At 37.0% G+C, this 27,500-nt stretch overlaps 1 protein-coding gene across 2 annotated transcripts in view; it reads left to right on the forward strand.

Moving 5' to 3' along the window:
* The window catches only part of LOC127430827 (cingulin-like), a 47,315-nt gene that overhangs the window by 14,268 nt on the left and 5,547 nt on the right, over positions 1 to 27,500 (forward strand). Inside the window, exons 2-16 of one of the 2 annotated variants that reach the window (XM_051680932.1) lie at positions 552 to 663; positions 6,625 to 6,740; positions 7,532 to 7,680; positions 16,355 to 16,609; positions 17,220 to 17,315; positions 18,055 to 18,195; positions 18,339 to 18,431; positions 18,789 to 18,995; positions 19,083 to 19,187; positions 20,526 to 20,678; positions 21,813 to 21,980; positions 22,235 to 22,408; positions 22,486 to 22,575; positions 24,697 to 24,780; positions 27,079 to 27,197. In XM_051680932.1, coding sequence (XP_051536892.1) covers positions 7,648 to 7,680; positions 16,355 to 16,609; positions 17,220 to 17,315; positions 18,055 to 18,195; positions 18,339 to 18,431; positions 18,789 to 18,995; positions 19,083 to 19,187; positions 20,526 to 20,678; positions 21,813 to 21,980; positions 22,235 to 22,408; positions 22,486 to 22,575; positions 24,697 to 24,780; positions 27,079 to 27,197 — 1,718 coding nt within the window. In that variant the 5' untranslated portion in view covers positions 552 to 663; positions 6,625 to 6,740; positions 7,532 to 7,647. The remainder of the gene's footprint in view (positions 1 to 551; positions 664 to 6,624; positions 6,741 to 7,531; positions 7,681 to 16,354; positions 16,610 to 17,219; positions 17,316 to 18,054; positions 18,196 to 18,338; positions 18,432 to 18,788; positions 18,996 to 19,082; positions 19,188 to 20,525; positions 20,679 to 21,812; positions 21,981 to 22,234; positions 22,409 to 22,485; positions 22,576 to 24,696; positions 24,781 to 27,078; positions 27,198 to 27,500) is intronic. The other variant, XM_051680933.1, reaches the window with a different exon arrangement.

The raw sequence follows: 27,500 nt of genomic DNA on the forward strand, positions 1-27,500 counted from the left end.
CTATTTAGGGTTGTTTTTTTTAATGTTACATTAAAAATTGCCTGCGTCCTCCGCATGCACACTAAAAATGCACACTAAAATGATTAACATGTGCCAAGGGTTTCTAAAATCTCATACTTTAGTGATAGAAAACTGAACTACTGGCCTAACCAGGCCAGCATAAAAAAATCCTTATTATTGAGCCCTGACATTTATTTTAAATTTTTTTTTTTGTTAAATAAAGCAAGGAAAAGACAGTGTGTGAGATGTGTTGTGATTGAACAGATGAGACATATTGAAAAGGCCTGTCTCTCTCCCATCTGGGATAAAAAATCTTGTTCCATCTCTGAGGTCCAACTGCTTCTGAGTCCATTAGTCAAGTTAATTTTGTCGTTGCATGTTTAAAATCGCAGCATTCAGGATGCTGCGTGTTGGTTTGCTGTATTGATACTTTGCAGTATAAAGTCTGAGACTTTTGTATCTGCCAGAGAAACATAAAAAATTACTCTGTGGAGCTCTAAAACCACATGTAGACTAATCTTTTATATGATTATATTTGTGTTTGTCAACAGTGTGTTGGAAAGTGAGTTTAAGAATCCTGCAGAAAGTGATTGACCAGAGTAACATCAGTATCGGAGATCAACTGACAGAAAGTCAACCGGGGATAATCTACGTGAACCAACAGTGAGTACAAACACACACACAAATTTATAATAACTTTTAATAATAAGTAATTAACAAACATTACACCAATGTGTAACAGATCAGTATTTATGAAAATATGTTCATCAGTTTCATGACCATTGAAATGTAGATGAAGTAATGATGAATTAATGATATATTAAGTATTATGTAATGATTTAATGTTTGCTAATGACTTATTAAAGTTGTTATGAAGTGTTCCTGAAACACACACCTGCACACTTGCAGTCATGCATGCACGAGATCAATGCATTGCATGCATCATTTGTGCATGTGAGATGAACATTGTTGCATCATGATTTATGTGTCCATTTGTTCAAGGAACCTGTCAGACTAAAAAACCGGCTTGGACACAAAGAGGGGGTCTGATCCTAGCATGCTTTGCTACTGTGTGTGTGTGTGTGTGTGTGTGAGAGAGAGAGAGAGAGAGATAGCTGATCTCTGTGTAAACACATTCCTTGTTTATTTGAGGGTGGGTAGATCAGGGATAACTAGCCTGACAAGAACCACTATCATTATTCACACTTGTTCATCTCATCCCTCACTCTTTCTCTTTCTTTCTTTCTTTCTTTCTTTTGACCGTTGTTTTATTTGTTCTTTCATTCTGTCTTTAATTCATACTTTCGTTTCATTTTCATTTGATTCAGCTTTTGTTTGCGGTCTTGTGTTCTTTTTGTCCTTCGTTTATTTGTTTCATCTTTCATTTGCTCTCTTTCGTTTATCTGTTTAATTTGCTAATTTATTCTCTTTTTTCTGTCTTTTGTTCGTTCTTTCATTTGTTTCATCTTTTGATTCCTTTCAGCTTTTGTTTGCTGTCTTGTTCTTTTTGTCTCATTTATTTTTCATCTTTCATTTGCTCTCTTTCGTTTGTCTGTTGTTTAATTTGCTAATTTATTCTCTTTTTTCTGTCTTTTGTTCATTCTTTCATTTGTTTCGGCTTTTGATTCGTTTCAGCTTTTGTTTGCTGTCTTTTATTCTTTTTGTCTCATTTGTTTCATCTTTCATTTGCTCTCTTTCGTTTGTCTGTTGTTTAATTTGCTAATTCTCTTTTCTGTATTTTGTTAATTCTTTTATATGTTTTGTCTTTTGATTTGTTTCAGCTTTTGTTTGCTGTCTTGTTCTTTGTCTCATTTATTTTTCATCTTTCATTTGCTCTCTTTCGTTTGTCTGTTGTTTAATTTGCTAATTTATTCTCTTTTTTGTCTTTTGTTTGTTCTTTCATTTGTTTCATCTTTTGATTTGTTTCAGCTTTTGTTTGCTGTCTTTTAATCTTTTTGTCTCATTTATTTGTTTCATCTTTCATTTGCTTTCTTTCATTTGTCTGTTGTTTAATTTGCTAATTTATGCTCTTTTTTCTGTCTTTTGTTCGTTCTTTCATTTGTTTCGTCTTTTCATTTCAGCTTTTGTTTGCTGTCTTTTATTTTTTTGTCTCATTTATTTGTTTCATCTTTCATTTGCTCTCTTTCGTTTGTCTGTTGTTTAATTTGCTAATGTATTCTCTTTTTTCTGTCTTTTGTTCGTTCTTTCATTTTTCGTCTTTTGATTAATTTCAGCTTTTGTTTGCTGTCTTTTAATCTTTTTGTCTCATTTATTTGTTTCATCTTTCATTTGCTCTCTTTCGTTTGTCTGTTTAATTTGCTAATTTATTCTCTTTATGTCTTTTGTTCGTTCTTTCATTTGTTTTGTCTTGATTCCTTTTCGTTTTTTTTTTTGTGCTGTTTGTTCTTTTTGTCTTGCATTTATTTGTTTAATCTTTAATTTGCTCTCTTTTGTTTGTCTGTTGGTTAATTTGCTAATTTATTCTCTTTATGTCTTTTGTTCGTTCTTTCATTTATTTTGTCTTGATTCCTTTTCGGGTTTTTTTTTTTGTGCTGTTTTTGTTCTTTTTGTCTTGCATTTATTTGTTTAATCTTTAATTTGCTCTCTTTTGTTTGTCTGTTGGTTAATTTGCTAATTTATTCTCTTTTTTCTGTCTTTTGTTTATTGTTTCATTTGTTCGTCTTCTATCTTTTGTTCTTTTTCTTGCATTTATTCAGTTCATCTTGTTTGATCTTCTATTCATTCTGTCTTCTGTCTTTTGTTTGTTTCTTTCATTCACTTGTTCTGTCTTGCATTTGTTCCATCTTGCATATATCTGTGCTTTCTGTCATTCTGTAATTTGTTCATTCTCTTTCTTTCTTGTTTCGTAAGATATAAACTGTGTTTGGCCACTGTAGTTTTGAGAACAGATCTGTCCTGATCTCATTTTTCTATAATCCCTCATTCCTACAGCTGTTACAGCCGAATTAACTCTTTAACATGAGCCTCATTTGCATATTACCCTGTTAATGCTTGTTAGTTCTCTTTGTGTATGACATGAATAGCAAACGTCTGTCAGTAAGTCCCACACTCTCTTCACCCGATTGCTGTGTGTGTTTAGCAGGGTTCTTTCTCACTTTCAAATTCAGAAACATCATGATATTCCAGGATTGTTCCAAGGGTGTGTCTTTCCTCCTTCCAGTAAATTTGTGAAGAACTTTTTGCTTGCCAGGTCTGTTCTTCATTGTGACGCCCTGTTGGGTTTGGCATTTTTTCTTTATATGTAATGATTTGTTGCATAATCTTGCCTTCGAAACCAAAATTAGTCTGGTCCATGTTTCAGCACCAACTCAAGTTGGTACTTGATTTGGACAGTCACACAATACCATCAGCATAGTTGTAAAGTAATTGCTTGATTCCCTTGAAAGACATAAAATTAAAACCAAAACCCATTTAATCCATGAATGCTAAATTTGTTTAACACCCTTTTACGAAATCTTTTTGACTAAGCAATTTAATCCAGACCAAACAAAAGTAATTTTTGTTTGTCCAGTCTTTTGCAATGTTCTTGAAAAAGGGGAAATTCAGATAATAAACCATTAAATCATAAACATAATAAAATTGAGGAAACAATACTGTAAATGTAACAATTATGTAATCGAAAGTGTCCAAAAATGCAAAACACTTTAAACTGGTTATGTAAACGAAATTATGACAGTGCATCTTAAAGCAGCTGTTGATAAACTTAGCATGAGTTCTTGACTTTAAACAAGATTTGTGTGTTTTTTTCCCACACAGATGTCACATGACCGCAACATTCTGTGTTCTTTGATGGTTATATCAGCTGTTCAGCTCAAACTCAACTGTCATAGCATAATGTTTTCATAATTAAAAATGTAATGCATCTTTACTTCTGAGGTTTGTTCATTCATATATTCACTCTATTGTTCGTGTTTTTAATTCCTGTGGCCGTCCATGTTTGGTGTTTTGTCGTATTTGTCTTTGTCACTGGAAAAAAACAGTCAGCAGATCTCGCCTCATAAATTAACAGGGAAATGATTGGAAGGGACCGATCTATTCGCACCTGTTTAAAATGCTGATGAAACTGGTGTAACTGTGCAAACTAATGGTGACGTTTATTATGCAATTTCACTGTATGTAGCCTTGAATAGGTTTCATTAAAGCTATCAAACCACAGAAAGGCATATTTGTAACTGAAAAAACATTGTGTAGGCTATATGAAAGATACATATCATAAGATATCATAAGAAAAGAAATTTATCGGGATGGGCTCTTTTTAACCTGTACAAGTAAGTAACTCCCTATCAGCACTCAATTACCACCAAGCAATGCTTTAGAAACCAATCAGAACACCTTAGCAATCGTATAGCAACACCCTAACAACCACTCATAATGCTGTCGCAACCATATACTAACAGCCTAGCAACCACCCACAACACCCTGCAACACCCTAGTAACATCTCGCAACACTGTAGCGACCACCCACAACACCCTAGCAACCACCTAGCAATGCATTAGCAATCTCACAGAACACCTAAGCAACCATATAGCAACGCCCAAACAACCACTCACAACATCCTTGCAGCTGTATTCTAACACCCAAGCAACCACCTAGCAAAGCATTAGCAACCTCTCTGAACACCTAAGCAACCAGATAGAAACGCCCTAGCAACCACTCACAGCACCCCAGCAGGCATATACTAACACCTCAGAAACCCCCCACAACACCCTAGTAACATCTCGCAACACTTTAGCAACCACACACAGCACTCTAGCAACCACACACAGCACTCTAGCAACCACACACAACACCCTAGTAACCACCAAGCAACGCTTTAGAAACCAATTAGAACCTTTTAGCAACCATATAGCAACGCCCAAACAACCACTCACAACATCCTTGCAGCTGTATATTAACACCCAAGCAACCACCTAGCAAAGCATTAGCAACCTCTCAGAACACCTAAGCAACCAGATAGAAACGCCCTAGCAACCACTCACAGCACCCCAGCAGGCATATACTAACACCTCAGAAACCCCCCACAACACCCTAGTAACATCTCGCAACACTTTAGCAACCACACACAGCACTCTAGCAACCACACACAACACCCTAGTAACCACCAAGCAACGCTTTAGAAACCAATTAGAACCTTTTAGCAACCATATAGCAACGCCCAAACAACCACTCACAACATCCTTGCAGCTGTATACTAACACCCAAGCAACCACCTAGCAAAGCATTAGCAACCTCTCAGAACACCTAAGCAACCAGATAGTAACGCCCTAGCAACCACTCACAGCACCCCATCAGGCATATACTAACACCTCAGCAACCCCCCACAACACCCTAGCAACACCCTAGTAACATCTCACAACACTTTAGCAACCACCCACAGCACTCTAGCAACCACACACAACACCCTAGCAACACCCTAGTAACATCTCACAACACTTTAGCAACCACCCACAGCACTCTAGCAACCCCCCACAACACCCTAGCAACACCCTAGTAACATCTCACAACACTTTAGCAACCACCCACAGCACTCTAGCAACCACACACAACACCCTAGTAACCACCAAGCAACACTTTAGAAACCAATTAGAACCTTTTAGCAACCATATAGCAACACCCTAACAACCACTCATAATGCTTTAGCAGCCGTATACTAATGCCTTAGCAACCACTCACAACACCCTGGCATTGTTGCAGTAAGTGTAAACACCACTCACAATTTATAAATTAAGTAGTTTCTCTCCTCAAAACAATCGAAGGGGAAAGTGGATATTCCACTTTTCGAGTGCAAAATAAAGTTCTGATGTGTCTCTCTCTCTCTCGACCTTGTGTTGGTCCCTCAGGGCGTCTCTTGGCTCTAGATGAGTGTTTTTGAGCGGTTTATTTGCTGAGGTCTCTATAAATGGTCGGTCTGAGGTCTGACCTCTCCCCTCGTCTCATCTCCTCTGGGCGTGCCATCTCCGTCACATGACTTTACAGTTTCTCTGGACTTACAGCTGAAGCACTCTGACCATCAGCACAGATTCTCCTCTGACATTTAAACATTTCATTACAGTCAGATTATTAGCAAAATATGAGTTTGAGCCGGGATTACAGATCTTTAAGTAATATACAGTATATTCAACTTCTGCTTTTCCCTGGTGTCATAATTGTGATATTCTGTGCAGCAGTTGTATTAATGCGTGTATCTCTCTCTCTCTCTCTCTCTCTCTCAGCAATGGCTGCTGATTCTCATGTGTGTAATATGTTGTGAGTTGACGGCTGGCGTTGCCGACCGTCCTATTGAGCTTTTGTGTTGTACAGTGGTGAATCCTGCTGTGTGCATGTGTATTGCCCTCTAGTGGAAGAATCACTCTTTAACAGCGAGTGCATCTTCATGAATCTTATGGGAAATTATTTCACATAAATTTGTATTGTATTTTTTATTTTTCAGGATAGACTAATGATGTATGAATCTGAATGAGCTGCTCAGAATGAAGCAAAGTAAATGGCAAAAGGAAATGAACTCTTAACTGTGCACATTTGTAATTTTAAACACTTCAAGACTGCTTGATTTCAGGATTCGCCGTATGTCACATCTCACTCTCTGTGTTTGTGTTTTACAGATCGAGATCTGAAGGAGACTACAGAAGGAGGTTGTGAGCGGTCAGATATCTGATCTCGATCTTCAGCAGTGAGAGGCAGAACGTCCCCTACAAAGAGCACTCGACTTTGAGACATTGTGAGTGAAACTTTCAACGTCTGCTAGTTTTATTTCACGTATGGGTGAATCTCACGAAACTTGTCAAGAACATGTCAATGGCACATTTCACCCCAAAATCAAAAAGAAATGAAAGAATGAAAAAAGTACATAAATAAAAGTGTATTGTATTTAAAAGAAATAAAGCCTATTTTTAAATCCTGTTAAGATGTGTGCCATTGTTTGTGACATTATTTTTATAATTCTCGTCACTGTAATGCATCTGGATGTTTTATTTGTGATTTATTTTATTTTTTTTCCTCAATTCTCATTATTCTCATCTGTGATTCTCATTACATATTTATTACTGTAATACAATATTACAATATTTTATTTTTAAATTGCAGAAAAAATAAAAATGTGCATAAATAAATGGCAGTAAATAATACTGCCGTAATTTATATAACATACTACATATATTTATATATGCAATATATATATATATATAGCACTTTTAACAATACACATGGTTTCAAAGCAGATATATACATATTTTACAGTTTAAATTATATATATATATATATATATATATATATATCTGCATTACAGTAACGAGTTTAGGGGGAGAGAGAATGTAAGAATGCAAAAAATCTTAATAAATCTTAAAACTGGCTTAATTTTCTTTTATGCAAGATGTATGTTTTTTATTTCTTTATTTTGATTTTGGGGGTGAAATATGACCTGGATGTGTTACTGACAGTTTTTATGCGATTCATGTCTTTATATTTTATTCTGAAATCTCTTTTGGTCTTTTTTTTTTTTTTTTTTTTTAGTGTGAGCTGCAGAAGTGTATTGTGGGTATTTTATGGAGCTTTGAACAACCTGCAGTAAGAAGACGATCAGAAATACAGATACAACACACACAAATTCAAATCTACTGACCAACGGGATGCCAGGAATGAGTTCACAGGAAACCAGCATGGTAAAGACACACCTGTTTTAATACTACAGGCTCTGATGAAGTACTCAGCACAGATTTAATCGATCATAAAACACTCTTTCAAACTCTTAATTTGCAAACACCCATAGTTTTATTATGATCCAAAAAAATCCTGGTAACACCATGGCACCTGATACTTTACCACAGTACCTTTTTAAAGTACCATGGTACTTTTTTTATTAGTGACGGAAGAAAAATCAGGTCAAACTTTCATTAGCAAAAGTTCCAAAAAGTATCATAATACTAGTTTTTTTTTTTTTTTTACACGTACTGTGGAGATAAAATTGTGTTTTTTATTTTTGGTAAATGTTTCATTAAAGCTATCAAACCACAGAAAGGCATATTTGTAACTGAAAAAACATTGTGTAGGCTATATGAAAGATACATATCATAAGATATCATAAGAAAATAAATTTATCGGGATGGGCTCTTTTAACCTGAACAAGTAAGTAACTCCCTATCAGCACTCAATTACCACCAAGCAATGCTTTAGAAACCAATCAGAACACCTTAGCAATCGTATAGCAACACCCTAACAACCACTCATAATGCTGTCACAGCCATACACTAACACCATAGTAACCACCCACAACACCCTAGTAACATCTCGCAACGCTCTATCGACCACCCATAACACCCTAGCAACCACCAAGCAATGCTTTAGAAACCAATCAGAACACCTTAGCAACCATATAGCAACACCCTAACAACCACTCATAATACTTTAGCAGCCGTATACTAACGCCCTAGCAACCACCCATAACAACCTAGCAACACCCTAGTAACATCTCACAACACTTTAGCAACTACCCACAACACCCTAGCAACCACCTAGCAATGCATAAGCAATCTCTCAGAACACCTAAGCAACCATATAGCAACGCCCAAGCAACCAATCACAACATCCTTGCAGCTGTATACTAACACCCAAGCAACCACCCACAACACCCTAGTAACCACCTAGCAATGCATTAGCAAACTCTCAGAACACCTAAGCAACCGGATAGCAATGCCCTAGCAACCACTCACAGCACCCCAGCAGGCATATAATAACACCTTAGCAACACCCTAGCAACACCCTAGTAACCATCTCGTAACACTTTAGCAACCACCCACAACAATCTGGCAACCACACACAACACCCTTGTAACCACCAAGCAACGCTTTAGAAACCAATTAGAACACCTTAGCAACCATATAGCAACACCCTAACCACCACTCATAATGCTTTAGCAGCTGTATACTAACGCCCTAGCAACCACCTACAACACCCAAGCAACACCCTAGTAACATCTCGCAATGCTTTAACGACCAGCCACAACACCCTAGCAACCAGCTAGCAATGCATAAACAATCTCTCAGAACACCTAAGCAACCATATAGCAACAGTAAACAAAACGTTCTGTAAAAGTAACATAATACTAGTTTTTTTTTTTTTTTACACATATACTGTGGAGATAAAATGTGTGTTTTTTACGTTTGGTAAATGTTTTGGTTACATTTTCTTAGACAAACCTTAAATGTATTTACTGTACCATGGAATATGGTAATCATTTAGTACCATGATATGTATCAAAGTACCATGGTATTATCATCTGTTTCCATCACTATACCACGGTTCTGCCACATTACGTCATCAAACAATATTTTAGCCTATTTTTAAGCTTTACGCATTTCAGTTTCATTACAAAATTCCATCAAATTGAATTAAGCCATCTTTAATAAAATTAAATGACTAAAACGTAAATGTGTTCAACTTTTATTAATGAAATTTAGTTAAAGATTACTCCATTATATTTGATAGAATTTTGTATCGAAACATCTTTAAAACGAGATGCATTTACTTGAGAATCTATATTTTCTGAATACATCTTTAAAATAAATGTATTTTATACTAGCTCCATTGTAGTTTATTTGATCGCTCTTTTGAGGTTTTAAGCATAACCCTCACTGAACGTATTGTAAAATGTGTTGTTTAAAGATATTTACTAGATATATTTTTTTACATTACAATAACATAAAAACACTGATAAAATACAGATTAGCGTACAGTTTACCTTATTTTTAAAGAACGAAGGTGATCTTTTACCCAAACCTCATCGTTGAACACATGTTGTCATTGTGGGACCGCAGATGTTTATGAGAATCTTTTGATATGTATTTCTTTAAACTGCTCCAGTTGTTACTGATGTTCTAGAAGAGTCTGTATGATATAGAACATCTGTCCGCTCACCTGGCGGCTCTTGCGCTCTTCTCTTCTGTCAGACCGTGTGTTTTTTTTTTCTCTGTTACCATGTGTTGTCATTCACTGTTTTTCTTTTACGTGCACGTTCTGTTGTTTTCTCCTGAGATTTTGATGTCGCCTTTTGATGTTGGACGAGAATGATTCCTTTTATCTCTGATAGCATGCACACATGTAGTAATAATGCTGATAATTGCACAATATGAAATGGGCTGTTTTAGTAACACAGAAAGGGACGTCCGTCATTTTGGCGCCGTTGACCGCAGGCAAACTGATCAGCTTAAATATTTCATTGTTTTATCGTGCAGTCGGCAGGGCTCGCCAACATCAGTTGGCACGTTTTAGATGTTCCGACTCAAAGAAACAAAAGCAACATTTTGTACACAAAACATTGTTTTTGTTTTGTGAAATGAATCACTTGTGGAACATGTGAATACATAATTACTATTGCTTAGCATCACGTTTACTATCGCTCGTAGTTAGTGTTAATGATCTAAACAAACCTCTAACTCATATTTGTAATACCTCATAACCTCAGTAACCACGTTCAATTTGCGTTTGTTTGTTTGTTTGTGTGTGTGTGTGTGTGGGGGGGATTTTTGAGGTTTATATAAGTGGATTTATATTTAATAAAGTAATAAAGCATCTCTCCTTACTTTAGTGTACACACACACACACACACACACACACACATACAGTAAACTGGGTCAGACGCATCCTGAATTCAGCACCATATGTTACTCTGTGAGACCCCTAGGGGATAAACACACACACACACACACACACACACATTCTCGCACTGCATCTCTCGTTCCCTTACACACCCCTTTAATCACGCTGCAAAAAATCATTTGTGTCTCATTTTCCAATAAAAACATCTGAACATTCTTAAAACAAGATACATTTACTTGAGAAGCAAAATGAAATAAGATATTATTCTTGTTTTCAGAGTAATCGAAATTTAGTAACGTTTATGCTTAAAGCAAGAAAAACTATATGCTGGTGTGGTGAGAAAAATAAACTTTATTCAAAGGGAAAACTAACTTATTATTCTTACTCCATTGGCAAAAAGTTGTTTTTTCTAAAACCCCACTAAATTCCGGTACTGAATTTAATGAACCGTTTATTTAAATAATTATTTAATAATTATAATGTAATCATTTGAATAAATTACCAAAAATTTGCAGTGCATTCACAAGTGAATCTCAACATGTCCAGGTCATATTTCACACCAAAATTAAAATAAGAAATTATATTTTGTTTAAAAAAAAAAAAAGATTAAGCCCATTTTTAGCATAAATATTTAACTTTTTTTGTTATTGTTGTTATTGCATTGTAACATTTTTTTCATTACAACTAATCAGTCAAAAAATTACTATAATAAACATTTTTAAAGGCAGTACAACAAAAATGGTGATATATTGTATAAATACACTTTAAATAATGAATCATGCATTTCACAATAATAATAATAATAATAATAATAGTCACAATTAAAAATGTTTGTGTGTGTGTGTGAGTGTGTGTGTGTGTGTGTGTGTGTGTGTGTATATATATATATATATATATATATATGTATATGTATGTTATTATTATTATTATTATTATTATTATTGTGACATTATTATCATATATTCTTTATACTTTTCATATCACCATTTTTGTTGTATTTTACTGTCTTTAAAAATGTGTATTATAGTAATTTATAAGTAGTTCTCACAATGCAACAAAAAAAGTTAAATATTTATGCTAAAAATGGGGTTAATCTTTTTTTTTTTTTTTTTACAAAATATAATTTCTTGTTTTAATTTTGGTGTGAAATATGACTGCTGGGACATGTTGAGACATATATATGTATAATTTTTTTTCTTCTGATTTTGGAGTGAAATATAACCTAGACATGTTTCTGATAAAATGTATTGAAATTCACCCTTTAAAAAAACATTGTGAGTGTGTGAATGAGACAGATGTATAGTAATGCTCTCTCGCCCTATGGGAGTTTCTGTTAGTGACAGAACCCAGAGCCCAGAGCCAAAGACAGTTTCGTATGGGTCGGCCGGTTTATCACAGTCTGAGCGAACTGAAGGTATGTCGAACAGCCGCTAAATCTGCACAGTCTGGAATGGATCTGATCCTCTCTCATGCCCCTGCGACCTGACCTCATTTGCATACTAATCCCCGCCTCACGCCCCCAAATGCCATCATCGGGGGGTGTTGCGGCAACCTGCTGTTGCCACAGCAACAGGCTTGGCGACTGTGATGTGGCATTGTTTAGGTTTGCTGTTAAAATCAAAATCATTTTGGGGTGTTTATAGCAGCAAACGTGTCACAACTTCATAACGTCTGTCAATCTCATAAAAGCCAACCTGTCACAGGCTCATATGATGTCGTTTATTTAATTTACTGCTCTGAAACACAGACGCAGCTTTTGTCTCATGGGACGCTAAGCAGAATGAAATCGTATTTGGTTGAAATTAATCACATTAAATCATAGATTAAGCGATTATCCCCAGAGCTCTTAAATACTGTATGTGATTGGCATTGTCGCTGACCCAGAGAGTTGCCCTGAGATCAGTGCACATTCCCTGGGGAAGATCGTGGGGCAAGTCCTTGGATTAGGCCTTAAAGTTACACATTGGATGCTCATTATCATAATTACACTTTGATTCTTTATTTATTGAAATATTGCTGGATCGTAATTCCAGATTATTGTGTGTGTGTGAGGGCACATGTTTGTGTGGGATTGTGTATCGTGTGTGCATGTTTATGGACGGGCAGCTGTTGGGGATTTTTTTAAAATGGCCAAAAAAAAAGTGATTGTAAAAGAGCCGCTAGAGAGTATCAGAGCTTATATAATGTGAATTCTCACCTCTCGCTGTCCGGATTGCTCTGAGCTCACAGTAACATGTAATAAAGCAATTACATTTGTCCAGGCGAGTGGCACATTAACTTCAACTTTCCACATGAGTGTATCTGCTCCAAACATCCCAAACCTCCTGTAAATCTTCCATAAACATGCACAGACACACACATCAGTGCCCAGAAGCACAGGATATCGGCCTACGGAAGACATCACACTACCCTTACAAAAATACTGTGGCACTACCATGGTACAGTGATGAAACCAGATGGTAATACCATGGCATTGTGAGATATATGTAGTAATGAATTATTAACGTGTTGTACAACTTTTACGATGGTATTTACATGGTACTCCAAGGTACAATAGTACAAGAGCAAAACATGGTATTACCATGGAGCATGTCCAAAATACCCTGGTATTACCATAGTACATGTCAAAGTCCAAAAACATGGTAATACTATGGTACCATGTCCAAAATATCCTGGTATCACCATAGTACATGTCAAAGTCCAAAAACATGGTACTACCATGGTACCATGTCCAAAATACCCTGGTATTACCATAGTACATGTCAAAGTCCAAAAACATGGTACTACCATGGTACCATGTCCAAAATACCCTGGTATTACCATAGTACATGTCAAAGTCCAAAAACATGGTAATACTATGGTACCATGTCCAAAATATCCTGGTATCACCATAGTACATGTCAAAGTCCAAAAACATGGTACTACCATGGTACCATGTCCAAAATACCCTGGTATTACCATAGTACATGTCCACAGTCCAAAAACATGGTATTACTATGGTACCATGTCCAAAATACCCTGGCATTACCATAGCACATGTCCAAAGTCCAAAAACATGGTACTACCATGGTACCATGTCCAAAATACCCTCCATGGTACATGTCCACAGTCCAAAAACATGGTATTACTATGGTACCATGTCCAAAATACCCTGGCATTACCATAGCACATGTCCAAAGTCCAAAAACATGGTAATACTATAGTACCATGTCCAAAATAACCTGGTATTACCATAGGAAGTCCACTAACGTGGTATTGTGGTACCATGCCAAAATACCCTGATATTACCACAGTAAGTCCAAAAACATGGTAATATTATGGTACCATGTCCAAAATACCCTAATTATTACCATAGTACATGTCAAAGTCCAAAAACATGGTATTACTATGATACCATGTCCAAAATACCCTTATTATTACCATAGTACATGTCAAAGTCCAAAAACATAGTATTACTGTGGTACCATGTCCAAAATACACTGGTATTACCATAGTAAGTCCAAAGATGCAATTTTGCCAATGTAGTGTGCCCTAAAACTGGTGTATCTGCATACTCAAAAGTTTGTAATAAATAAATGTTTGAATAGCTGGATGGATGAATTTTGAAATATGTGTCTATTTTCTCTCTGGGTCAAACGCCACTGAATTTGGTAACAAATGCCTTGTGTTTGGTTCTGTTGAAATGTGGAACATTCTTCTGCCATTAGATGGCTTTTGGTATCTTTTGCCTTGGGAATAAAACCATTGCAAAACTCAAGACGAAAAGAAAGAAATTTCCTAACAGTACAGCTGGGGTCACGAGCGTCTCTTGGAAACAGTTTGAACTCTTTAAGTGTGTGTTAAAATAAAGTGATATGTTTCTCAGGGCACGGAAAGCAAACAAACAGTGTATATCTCAGAACGCAACACGGGTCTTTCAAACGGACACATCGCCATGGCAACACGCTTACCCGCAGGAAGGAGTGTCACCATGGAGGACCAGGAAAGAAAATGGGTGGCCAATAAGAAGGCGGTGATGTTTACAGGATCTAGTCTCACACAGTCTGGAAGTGTCAAAGATCTCATCCACAAGTTCTCCACGAGTGATGGACCACATATGGCCAATGGTTCACCACCTCTTTTGTGCACAAGTGCATCGTTGAGGGTCAAAACTCAAGAGCCAATGGACAGAACAGGGGAACAGGATTCTGGCAGCGTTGGGAAAACAAGACATGAAAACAAATGTGGCGTGAAAAACCAGAACCGTACTTCCTCTAGTGAAGTATCAGAGGCCAAAAAGCAAAATCCACCTCGCTCCAAAAGCGCAGAGCCAAAACGTCAAAACACAGACAAAAAACATGAAGAAAACGCTGCTAACACAGGAAAGGCAACAAACACTGCAAACAACAAACACAGCAAAGAAGACAAACACTCCAAAGACAAATCCCATCGCACCAAGGACAAGCAAGATGCTGCGGTTCCTGGTGCGGTAAGTGCCGATAAGTGCTGACTTCGCTTCCGGTTCCAGACCCGACAGATCGCCGTTGCAAGACACACTGCTTTTCTGCAAATCACAAAAAAACAGACACCTGAAGAGTTAAGAGTTGCAAGCATGCACCTGCCGACAGGCAGCCAATGAAATTCGATTGCTTTTGAGCACAGCTGCACGCTTGATCAATCACCGTTGACACTAACCAATTGTAAAGTCTTGTCTTGACATTTCATTGCAGTTGTACGCTACGAGTGTTTTGTCCATGCATGAGCGTTCTTGATTTGTGTGTTTCAGATGTGCTTGTCAATGTGTGTCCGAGTGTTTGTTAGCTACAACACATGTCAGATCTGCTCTAGTCAGTGTGCAAATTGTACAGCGGGATCGACTTTTTAAAGAAATTTCTATAGGTCATTTTCAAGGTGGAATCTGTTGGGGACTCAGCAATCAAATCGTCTTTTGGTGCCCCTAGCACAGTTAGCGAAATGTCAAAAGACTGCAGTTTTGTCAACCAACAACCTGATACTGGTCCCAACTAAAATTGCTCGATTAACACCCTTTTTTCTTTTCTGCTATTGTTACCTCCCCAGCCAAATGCAACTTCTGGCCAGTAGCCTCTGTTTAATGTGCGGTGAAAATACGCGCTCTGATAAACTTGTCATCGGACTATTGTTGTTTCAGAAACATGCTTTTGAAATGTATTTACACTCAGGCTAACGTTACTTCTGGTCGGTAGCATCTGTTTGCCGTCAGGTGAAAATGCGTGCTCTGACAAACTTGTTACTGGACTTTTGTAGTTTCTGAAACATGTTTCAGAAACGTATTTATACTCAGGTGAATGCGACTTCTGGTCATTAGTGTCTGTTTGATGTCAGGTGTACATATGTGCTCCGATAAAGTTGTCATGGGACTTTTTAGTGTCTGAAACATTGTTTGAAAATCTTGAAACTTATTTATACTTCTATGTAAAAAGAATGTCATTTTAAGACCCACCCACAACTTTTGTTTTATATTCCTTTGGAAGGGGGTTCAAGCCTAATTTGGAGGGCTTCAACAACCCAACATGCTAGTTACTTTTTTGTTACTTTGGCCCTTCTAGAAAGGTCCAATACCCCCAAACCCCTCTATAATTCACACCCTGGTTCTAGTCTTTTTTTTTTTTTTTTTTGGTGTGTTTGATTTACATTGCTGGTGTTGATTTTTAATGTCTAGTTCAACAACTCCAACACTGTCACTAACGCTAGTCATACTTTTTATTTATTTTTTTTACCCAGAATTCAGACTGCAACGGGGATAAGCAGCAAGTCAGTACTCCATCTGAGGACGAACCCACGACCCCTCAAATCCGAACAAACCCGAAGTACCAGCTCTACCTGGGGTCCAATGATAACAGCGGCTCTAACGGTTCAGTGGGGAAGAGCAGCTCACTTAATGGCGGAACCAAAGGAAACCTTCTGAAAATCAGTTCAGCCATGCCCGGATCAATGGAGTCACTGTCGTCACGGGACTGGGACAGCATGTCTGACAGAGTAAGTGTCTATCTGCTGTTTCATGATGTGTTTATTCTTATGGAACGTTACTTTTAAAAGTAATATATTGCATTATTGCATTACTAAAATTACTAAATTTGTAACATTAATTCTTACCTTGGACACTAACATGGTAGTTCCTTTGTGTTACTTTTCCTCATTTTTAGCTAACAAAGAGTTTGTTTTCAAAAAGCAATTTAACTGTTTTTTCTTTGCTGTGAAGTCATTTGCATTGTAGATAGTTTTGTTGATTATAGTGGGAACATTCTGGTGATTTTGCATGGCATTACTAATCACAATGCTTTATTTATTACTTTCAAAAATATATCTTATTATATAGCATGCATTACTTGTAATGCATTACCCCAACACTCTATGTCTGCTTGTATGTGTGCATAAGTGACAATGGGATCATATGATATGCAGACACCTCTTGCGTCAAAATATCCCACACAATGCATCTTAAAACATACAGGTAGCTAGGCTAAGACTACATAATGAATGGAACACATTTGCACATGAGGTCTTTATTAATAAAATGAAGTCAATATTAAAACAGTAAACTCCTTCTGATGGACTAAACTGTAACCATTTCACTTTTTTCTTTCAGACAGGTGGATTTGAAAGCCCTCCCAGAGTATTTAACAGTCCGTATGCAACGATGTCATTGGACTATAATCCCTTAAACAAAATGTCTGATTATAAGGTAACTGTCTGCTGCATGATGTTAGGGTTACCTCGCTGTTAGAGTTTATGCAGATTTGCACATTGTTTATGTATGAATGTGCCTCCCTCCAGTGGGCACAACATGCACTCCATCCTCTGCGTATATTGACAAATACTCATTTATACTGTTTTTATACTTATTATGCATGCCGTATTTATGACCACAAATAAATAAAGAGATTACATGTTATATTTGTTATAATATAAATATTAAACTAATAAGAAATAGTGACCTTTTACAGCACATAAAAAATACAAACCCTTTTACATTCATTTAAATTTGAAAACATTCAAAAACATAAGATACCTATTGTATTTTGTTTCGCAATAACTTGTTATCGACATCCTAACTCATTTTTATGTATGTGTGTGCATATGTTTTGTTTATGCATGCATGCACATGGGGATATATAGTATACTTCAATTTCTTTGTTTTTTATTTCTTAATTTCATTATGAAATTAGGAATCGTATTATCTGATAATATAATTTACATTTTTATTTATGGGAAAGTATTTTGCATAAGCCCCTATAGGCTTTCTTTTTACATTCCAAGCACTTTACTTCACCTTTATTCTTGTGTTCTGTATGCAAATAAAAATAAAGTGCTAAATGTAAAAATTGTATTTTAATTTTCCTGAAGAAAAAAAACTCCATGTAATTTGTCAACAACACTCTTACAGTGATTAGTGATGTTCTTAATGATTTTTGTCGGTATAGCAGACACTGGAAGTGATGTCACCTGCCGTCTCAGAGATGAACCTGTTTGGTTTAAACAGAAGTGTGAGTCCCGTTCGCAGTCCAGTCATGGCTCATCGCTCACGCATTACCAACTACGAAAGTCTCACTCGAAGACGAGAGGTGAAATGATGACCTCTGTTCTGTCTCTTTGTTGCATGTGTTGTTTTGTTCAGTGATTTGCAGATTTCATCCATTGCACGTTTACAAATCTCGTGTGTGTGTGTGTGCGTGTGTGTTTTTTTGGGGGTTTTTCTTTTCTGTAGCCCCCACCAGGTCAATTACTGCAGCGAAACAACCAGCCAAACAAACGTGATTTCATCCAGGAACTGACCAAACAACTGGAGGACTGTCAGAGAGTTAGTATGATTGCTCAACACACAGAAAATCATTTTGATTTTGATTGTTTTCTTTAAAGCAAAAAACTTGTTTACAGTAATGCACTTACAATGGAAGTCTATGGTGCAAGTGTAGCAGAGCGTCTAAAAGCATGTATTATTCCATACAATTGCAATGCTTTGCTGACTATTAGTCTTGTGGCTAATGTAATGTTTATTGCATCACTTCTACAGTTCTGTTTGATTTTCTAAATTGAGATCTAAAATGATTCCCAGTTGTAATGGACATCACACCACAAATACTGTCGCTAGAGCTTTACTTGTCTTGAACCCTGAACATTTCTTAAATTATTTGCCAATCTGCTGTGCGTGTTCCAGAGGAATCAGTTTCTCGAGGCAGAGAGAATCGAGATGGAAAAGGAGAGAAACCAGATCCGCTTTGAGATGAGGGGTCTGCTGGTGAATAATGAAGATCTGCTGCGCACAAACACACAGATGCAGGGAGAGATGAGCCGACTGAGAGAGAAGATCGTTGAGTTAGAGAGCAACAACAACGTCCTGATGGAACGCTTCAAACAGATGGAGGTGAGACATCATCAATACAGCTGTGATCAGATGACTGACATTGATCAATACTGACACACAAACACGTGTGTGTGTGTGTGTTTGTAGAAAGAGCTGAAGGAGGCTCGAGAGGTGATGGTAGAAGCCAACACACAAGAATACGCCTTCAACTTCCTGCAACAGTCACTCAAGAACAAAATACAAGACACAGAGGTCAGTGTGTGTGTGTGTGTGTGTCACTGATATCTCAAGTGTACAATATTTAAGAGTGATCTTTTCAGGGGGGCCTGGGTAGCTCAGTGAGTAAAGACACCTGCTCAAAATAGCAGCAAGTAAAGTGCAGTGAGCTATGAGCCTAAATAGCATAAAACATCGATCCTCAAATGATAAAATCTCACATTAAAGTAAAAAAAAAAAAATGAAACTGTCACTGCCTGTATATGCACGCTGCCCGGGCAGGTTCACATTTCTGTGAGGCAGCGAACACAAGTATTGTCATGTGCGTGGAGTTACACTGCTGCGGTTAAATAGCCTCTTTGGGGTGCTTTGATTTTTAAATGGTTTCAAATCAAATGGCATTGAACTTGTCTAATTGTCTGTAATATGCACACCAGAGAAAAAGGGAAAAAACACTGTCTTACTGTTTATCAAGTGCTGAAACTTTGCTCGGTGAAAAACAACCTGGAAACAAGTTTAATCGTGTAACAGTCACATGAAGTCCTCTTTGCAACTTGAACTTCTTCAGACCGCAGCGCAACGATTAAAACACAATGCAGGTGTTTCGAGATGCGTTTACAAACATGAACGTTCTTTTTAACTTGGATGCGGCGATCCTGCTCAAGACGCTGAAAGAAAAAACAGTCAAAGACGCCCATCCAGTGCATGTTAACAGAATAAAAAAACAGCACAGACGCACACAAAAGCATGTTTGAACAGCCCCTAACTCACCCTATACTTAAAAAACTGTCCCAAACCCAGCCAGAAAACCCAACGGTTTGTCGGGTTGAAGACCTCTATTGAACATGTAGAATAACCGAATAGTGATTTTGGCATTCGAATAGTGGTGCGTCGAACGATTATCCAAAAGTCGACTATCCGTGCAAATCCCTTTATGCAATTTAGGCTAATCTAGTTTAATATGCATTTATTTGTGTATTACACAAATGTGAAATGACAAAAAATGTCACAAGTATTTGGTAATTGCCATACGGCTTATGTCAAATGCATGCTTATTTTACAAAATATATGATAAAATGCATGTAAATATTACAATGTTTTATTACTTTTATTCTTTGTAATCCTTGCAATTTATGTCAATAAAGCCCAATAAAATGTTGAAGATTTTTTATTTAAATCCTGTGACAATTACCAGCAATATTTATTAATAAGCAAAATGTAAAAGTATCTTGAGTAATCATGAAAGATGTTAATCGATACTTCGTTAACATTGTGTAGGTGGTATAAAATCATATAAATTAAATGTTTACAATTTTTGTTGTCTATTATTTTCGATGTCTTCTGAAAGTTTGGTTATTATTGTTCATTCTATAGGATGCTCTGGAGAAACAGGCGCGGCACGCTCAGACTCTGTCTGAGAAATTGTGGCTCGCTGAACGCAGTCTAGAAGAACTGGAGGTGGAGAAAGAAACTAAAGCCAAGAAAGCTTTAGAACTCAGTAACAGTGTGTTCAGACTGGAGACAGAGGTACACACACTCACACACACACAGTCACACACAGTCACACACAGTCACGCACACACACACACACACACACTCTCACACACACACAGTCACATACTCACACAGTCACGCACACACACACACACCCACATAAACATACACACACACATACACACAAACACACACACACACACAGTCACACAAACATACACACACACACACACAGTCACACACTCACACAGTCACGCACACACACTCACACTCACACAGTCACACACTCACACAGTCATGCACACACACTCACACACACACAGTCACACACTCACACAGTCACGCACACACACACACACACACACACACACACACACACATACACACACACACACACACACACAGTCACGCACACACACACACACACAGTCACACACAGTCACACACACACACACACACACATACAAACATACACACACAGTCGTACACACAAACACACACACATATATACACACATACACCCACAGTCACACACACACACACACACACAGTCACACACATACAAACTTACACACACACACAGTCACACACATACACACAAACACAGTCACACAAACACATACACACACACACACGCACAGTCACACACAAACACACACAAATACACACACACACACATACACACAGTCACACACAAACACACACACACACACACACACACACACACACATATACACACATATACACACACACAGTCACACACACACACACACACACACACACACACAAACACACATATACACACACAAACACACATACACACACACACACACACACACACAGTCACACACACAAACACACAGTCACACACAAACACACACACACACACATACACACACAGTCACACACAAACACACATACACACACACAGTCACACACACATACACACACACACACACACACACAGTCACATGCACACACACACATATACACACACATACACACACAAAAAGATTATTTTTCCCCACCCACACAGTCTTGACTACATCAGCAGAAAAGAAAAGTCTTGAGAAAGTTGCTATATTCTGACAAAATGATTATGAAACCATAAGAACAAAGACATTTATAAATGACGTAAAATGACATGTCGTCTTGTTTGTGTGTCAGTTGTCAGACGCTCTGCAGGAATGCAGTCATGCTCGAGCTGAACTGAGTCTGCAGCAGAAACTGCGAACGGATGCGCAGCTGCGTGTGGAGGAGCTGGAGGAGAGCGTTCTGGAGAAAGATCAAGAGCTCCTGCGTCTCACACAGATCGTCAGCAGACTGCAGGGAGAGGTGAACAACTCGACTAAACTCTACATACAAACCAAACCTGGAAAACTTCACCGTACTCTTGATCAGAATTGAATTGGTCATATCGGCCAACATTTAAATGATACTTTGACAATGGTTCGGAGTTGTTAGAAAGCTGAGACTTTCCTTCTTACTATAGTGCATAAAATGTGTGATGAAGGATGTTTGAGCACATTTGAACACCGTTATGACCGTGCTTGTATCTCTTCTCTGTGTGTGTGTGTGTGTGTGTGTAGGTGACTGATAAGTTGAGCGTTCGGGAACAGACTCTAGAAGAGGAGATTCAGCTGCGTGAACGTGTTCAGCTTCAGTGTAAACAAGCCGAGAGAACTGTGGAGGATTTACGCATGGAAATGCAGACGCTGAATCAGTCAAGAGACGACCTCGCCAAACAACTCAAACTAGCACAGGTACTCACTCATATAGACATGCAATAATACATGCACGCTCATTTCAGGTAGCTGTTCTGACCTGATGTGTGTTTCAGGAGAAGATCATCGATCTAGAGAGTGATCTAGAGGAGCTGCAGGAGAACGAGCAGAGATGGGCGTCCAAACACAAGAGAGCTCTGGATCAGGTCAGTACAGCATCACAACACTCAAAAAGATAGAGGTTCGTCTCGCATAGCCAGACTACGGGCGTAAATACGGAAGTATATTATTGAAAAATGTCTTTGATGCAAAAAAGCACACTAAATTGCACTAATTGAAAAATAAGCATATTGCAATAACAGTGCTTGGATTGTTTTAGGGGTGCAATTCAACATGGGTTTATATTTAAGCTATATTTGACCATTACAAATTCAATAATAAATATTCACCCTCCAAAGTTGATTTCAAAATGTATTATTCGACAGGTAATATTCAATCCATTATAATTCGCTTTACAAATTCACCTCTAAAATTTCAGTGGTTCAAATTTGGTTGGAAATTGCACATCCTGCCGTTGAAATGTTAGAGGCGAGTTTGTCAATGGACCATCAAATAATAAAGAATATTTTGGGACTGAACTTTGGAAGGTGAATATTTAGAGGTTCATGCACAAAGTGCTAGAAACCCTATTGTTTGTGCTCAGATTTTTTTTACTATTATTATTATTATTATTTTTCTGCCTTAAAACTGATCGTGGAGCCCAAACCGTAAGGCGTAGAGACAAGAAACTTGGTCAGAAGGTAGTACTCACTGTCGCTACTCAGGCACAAAGTCTCGCCCTGATCGGCCAGACGGTGGCGCTAGAGTGAGCAAAACAAAAACTTTTAGAAAAATGGCTATAATGTTTCAATATCAATAATTATTAAAAAAAGTTTGAACTTTCGATTCACGTTAGCTACGATACGCGAAAACACAGGAAGTAGGCGTGGCCACTTTTACGTAAATGGCTATAACTCTTGAACGAAATGAGATTTCTTCACTAAACCTGACTAAATACTTATGTATGGACTCTATCTGAGGATGCACAAAATAATCTGTGCAGTTTTGCCACTTGGTGGCGCTAGAACAGGGAAAAACATGAAAATGGCTGTAACTATGGAACCGTTGGTCCGATTGACTTCAAACTTTGCATGCAATGTGTTTTTCTCAAGTGCCATCAATGTATATGAGGACATTTGCGTATGTTTAAAAACATGGCCGCCATTGGCCAATCAGCTTTCAGCAGCTATTAAACAAGGTTAACAAAGGTCGATCAGAATGAAACTTGGTGGACCTATTTGACTCTTGGCCTAAGTGCAAAGTTTTAAAAAAATCAGCCACTGGGTGGCGCTATCACGATTTTTGTGCGCGTTAACGGTTGTATATAACACAGTGTTGTTCATATCATATGATACCTCTTCTCATTCTGAACAAATGGTATCCGTCAAACCGTTCGTTAAATATTTGAGATTACATTAAAAACCTACTTTTGCGAACTAGTCCTAGGTTTTTCGCTCAGTCCCAACGAAACAAGTGCCACAAGATTCTCTGGAGTCTATTTATGAATAATTATCCCAAAAAAAATTTACTTTCGATTTTACGTGTCGACGGCATTCAAAATATAAGTAGTTGACTTAGCCACTGCTACTTAAATAGCTATAACTCTTAAACGGAATGAGATATGGGGCTCGGCCACTTGGTGGCGCTATAACAATGACAAAATTTAAAGTGGATGTAACAACGTTACTGCTTTTCCGATTGAGTTGATATTTTGTATGCAATTTGTGCATTGTCTTTGTTGCATAAAGCTTGAGAAATGCCTAATATAGTCCAGAACATGGGCTTAAAGGCCCTACGGTGCTTGAACCTCGATAACTGAATTTTTAATGATTTAAATATACAACAATGATAAATCGCAGCCCCCAAAATGCAGACACTGTTAAAGCGATGTGTTTATTTTTCATTTAATGCAATTCGGCATGCTTTGTTGTGTCTTTTGTCATTAATATACTTCCATACATAAAGTCTGACCCACATTGAGACTTGTTCTGCCCACTTGTAAACATATAAACTGACCAAGCACAGATTGTTTTGTTTTTACGACGTTTAGTGATAGTAAATCTGAAATCGGACCTAACACTGCAGATTTTACAGGTATCATAGATGATTTCTAACTATCGCCCTTTGTGTGTGCAATATCCATCAGACAGTCAATAAAGAGTCTTAATGCTGGATGAAGTGAGATTAAAGAAAAGTAACATGAGTAAATGTGTGTGTTTGTTTTACAGTCTGAACAACTACAGCTGAAACTCATTCAGAAGAAAGATCTGAACGACCAGCTCGAGTGTGAGAAAGTCATTCTGGAGAGACAGGTGCGTGTGTGTAACCAAAATATGCATCATGACAATAATTAAACGATCTGATTCAAACGTTGACGGACATATGAAATAAACAACACTGCACGATTTTACCAATGCACTTACAGTGTTTTTTTAGAAGAGGAAAATCAGTGTTGATTTAAACCTAAAAAACATGGCGGGTTAATCACCTTATACATATGTATTCTATATATAGACTGTATGAGATTAATGAGCTTTATCCACAACATAGATATCATTTTATCTTGCATCTGCACAGTCAATGAAACGAACACACAGGTGAACCTGAATTAAGAACGCGCATCTCGCCACTGTGCTATATGTGCTATATGCCGCGCAATATCCTAAACTGTCTCTGAAACACAGAAAATGAATAATGTTGTCTACACCGTAACTATCCAGTACCTAGTAGCTGATTTCAGTATGCTGTTATTGCAGGAACTTATTTCAGGTTTTCACAAGGCCTAACAGTATATAAGTTGATGCATGTTTAAATGAATGAATGTTTGTTTTAATTATATATATATATATTTGATTTGGGTTTTTAACTGTTACATTTTGAAATTTTGCGCATTATTAAATAGTTGTATTACGTTATTTCTGTTGACTAAAATTATATGCCATTTTAGTCAAGTACATTTTACTGAAATTTATGAATGTGACAAAACATATTGACCAAATTTAGAAAGACATTTTCGTCAAAATAGTAAAATAATGACTATATATATATATATATATGTGTATATATAAATAGGGTTGTTGATTTAACGCATTCAATTAGTGCAATTAATTTTATATATATATATATATATATATATATATATATATATATATATATATATATATATATATATATATATATATAAAAAAATTATTACATTACATTTTTGTAATTATTTTTAATTTACTATTAATAATAGGGTTATGTACAATGATATGGAAATAAAACAAACAAAAATTTGACTTAAGCCACTTTTTGTGTTGTCTTAATGCTTTATTTGTTTAGTTGATGTTATATATTTGAATTATCTGAATTATAATATTTGTTATATATTTATAATTATTTTAGTTGTTATATACTAAATCATTTGTATTTGGGGGGCCTTTCTCTGTAAATATTGATATGTGGTTAATTGTAATTAATTTGATTAAATATTATAATTGATTGACAGCCCTAAAATATATATATATATATATATATATACAGTAATGTGCAAAAGTTTTAGGCACATAAGATGTTTCACAAAAGCATTTATCTTAAGATGGTTATTTATATCTTCAGCTTTAGTGTGTCAGTAGGAAATATAAATGATAGACTCCCAAACATTACTTTTGCAAATAGAAAAGATTAGAATAGAAGAACAGGGAGCCCTGCAACAGATGTCATGGTCCCTACAAAGTACCCCACTGAACATCGTGTCAGTCTGAGATTACATGAAGAGACAGAAGCAATTGAGACAGCCGAAATAGATAGAAGAACAGGGAGCCCTGCAACAGATGGCATGATCCCTACAAAGTACCCCACTGAACATAGTGTCAGTCTGAGATTACATGAATAGACAGAAGCAATTGAGACAGCTGAAATAGATAGAAGAACAGGGAGCCCTGCAACAGATGGCATGATCCCTACTAAGTATCCCACTGAACATCGTGTCAGTCTGAGATTACATGAAGAGACAGAAGCAATTGAGACAGCCGAATAGATAGAAGAACAGGGAGCCCTGCAACAGATGGCATGATCCCTACTAAGTATCCCACTGAACATCGTGTCAGTCTGAGATTACATGAAGAGACAGAAGCAATTGAGACAGCCGAAATAGATAGAAGAACAGGGAGCCCTGCAACAGATGGCATGATCCCTACAAAGTACCCCACTGAACATAGAGTCAGTCTGAGATTACATGAAGAGACAGAAGCAATTGAGACAGCCGAAATAGATGGAAGAACTGTGGAGAATTCTCCAAGAAGCTTGAAACATCCTATCTGCCAACAACCAGGAAAAACTGTGTCCAGGTGTATCTAGGAGAATTGGTGCTGTTTTAAAGGCAAAGGTGGTCACACTGAATACTGATTTAGCTTTTTGATGTTCACTGGACTTTGTATGACATTAAGTGATAAATGAAAACTATTCATGTCATTATTTTTGAAGACATCCTCACTATGCAACATTTTTCACCAGTGCCTAAAACTTTTGCACAGTACTGCATATATATATATATATATATAAAAGAACACCGGTTGTGTGTCGAGGATCTCTTGTAAGTGAGTAAATGATGTTTTTGTTGCATTCAGCTGCGTGATCTGCGCTGTGAGATGGAGGAACTGCAGAATAATAAGGTTGAAGTGGATTCAATCACGAGAGCTGAGATCAAAGCTAAAGAACTGGAGAATACACTCCGAACAGAGGAGAGGTGAGACACACACACACGATGCAATACTGACACATTTAATGAAGAATGAGAATTATCTGAAGTTCAGGTACAAGTTAACAGACTAAAAATGTCCTGTTATCAAAATGAAACTTTAGCACATGAAAGACTTTTAACTATGCAAATTAGGAATCATCATATTTAGTATGCACAAATGAGTGTAATAATACAAAAGTGATACAGACTTCACAGCAGTGTCAGAATATTGTTTTCTAAAAATATATGAAACAAACTGTGTCTCATTCCTTTATGTCAAATACCTCGATTTAATGATTCAATAATACA

Source organism: Myxocyprinus asiaticus, chromosome 40 (assembly GCF_019703515.2).
Source record: "Myxocyprinus asiaticus isolate MX2 ecotype Aquarium Trade chromosome 40, UBuf_Myxa_2, whole genome shotgun sequence".
Taxonomy (NCBI): Eukaryota; Metazoa; Chordata; class Actinopteri; order Cypriniformes; family Catostomidae; genus Myxocyprinus; species Myxocyprinus asiaticus.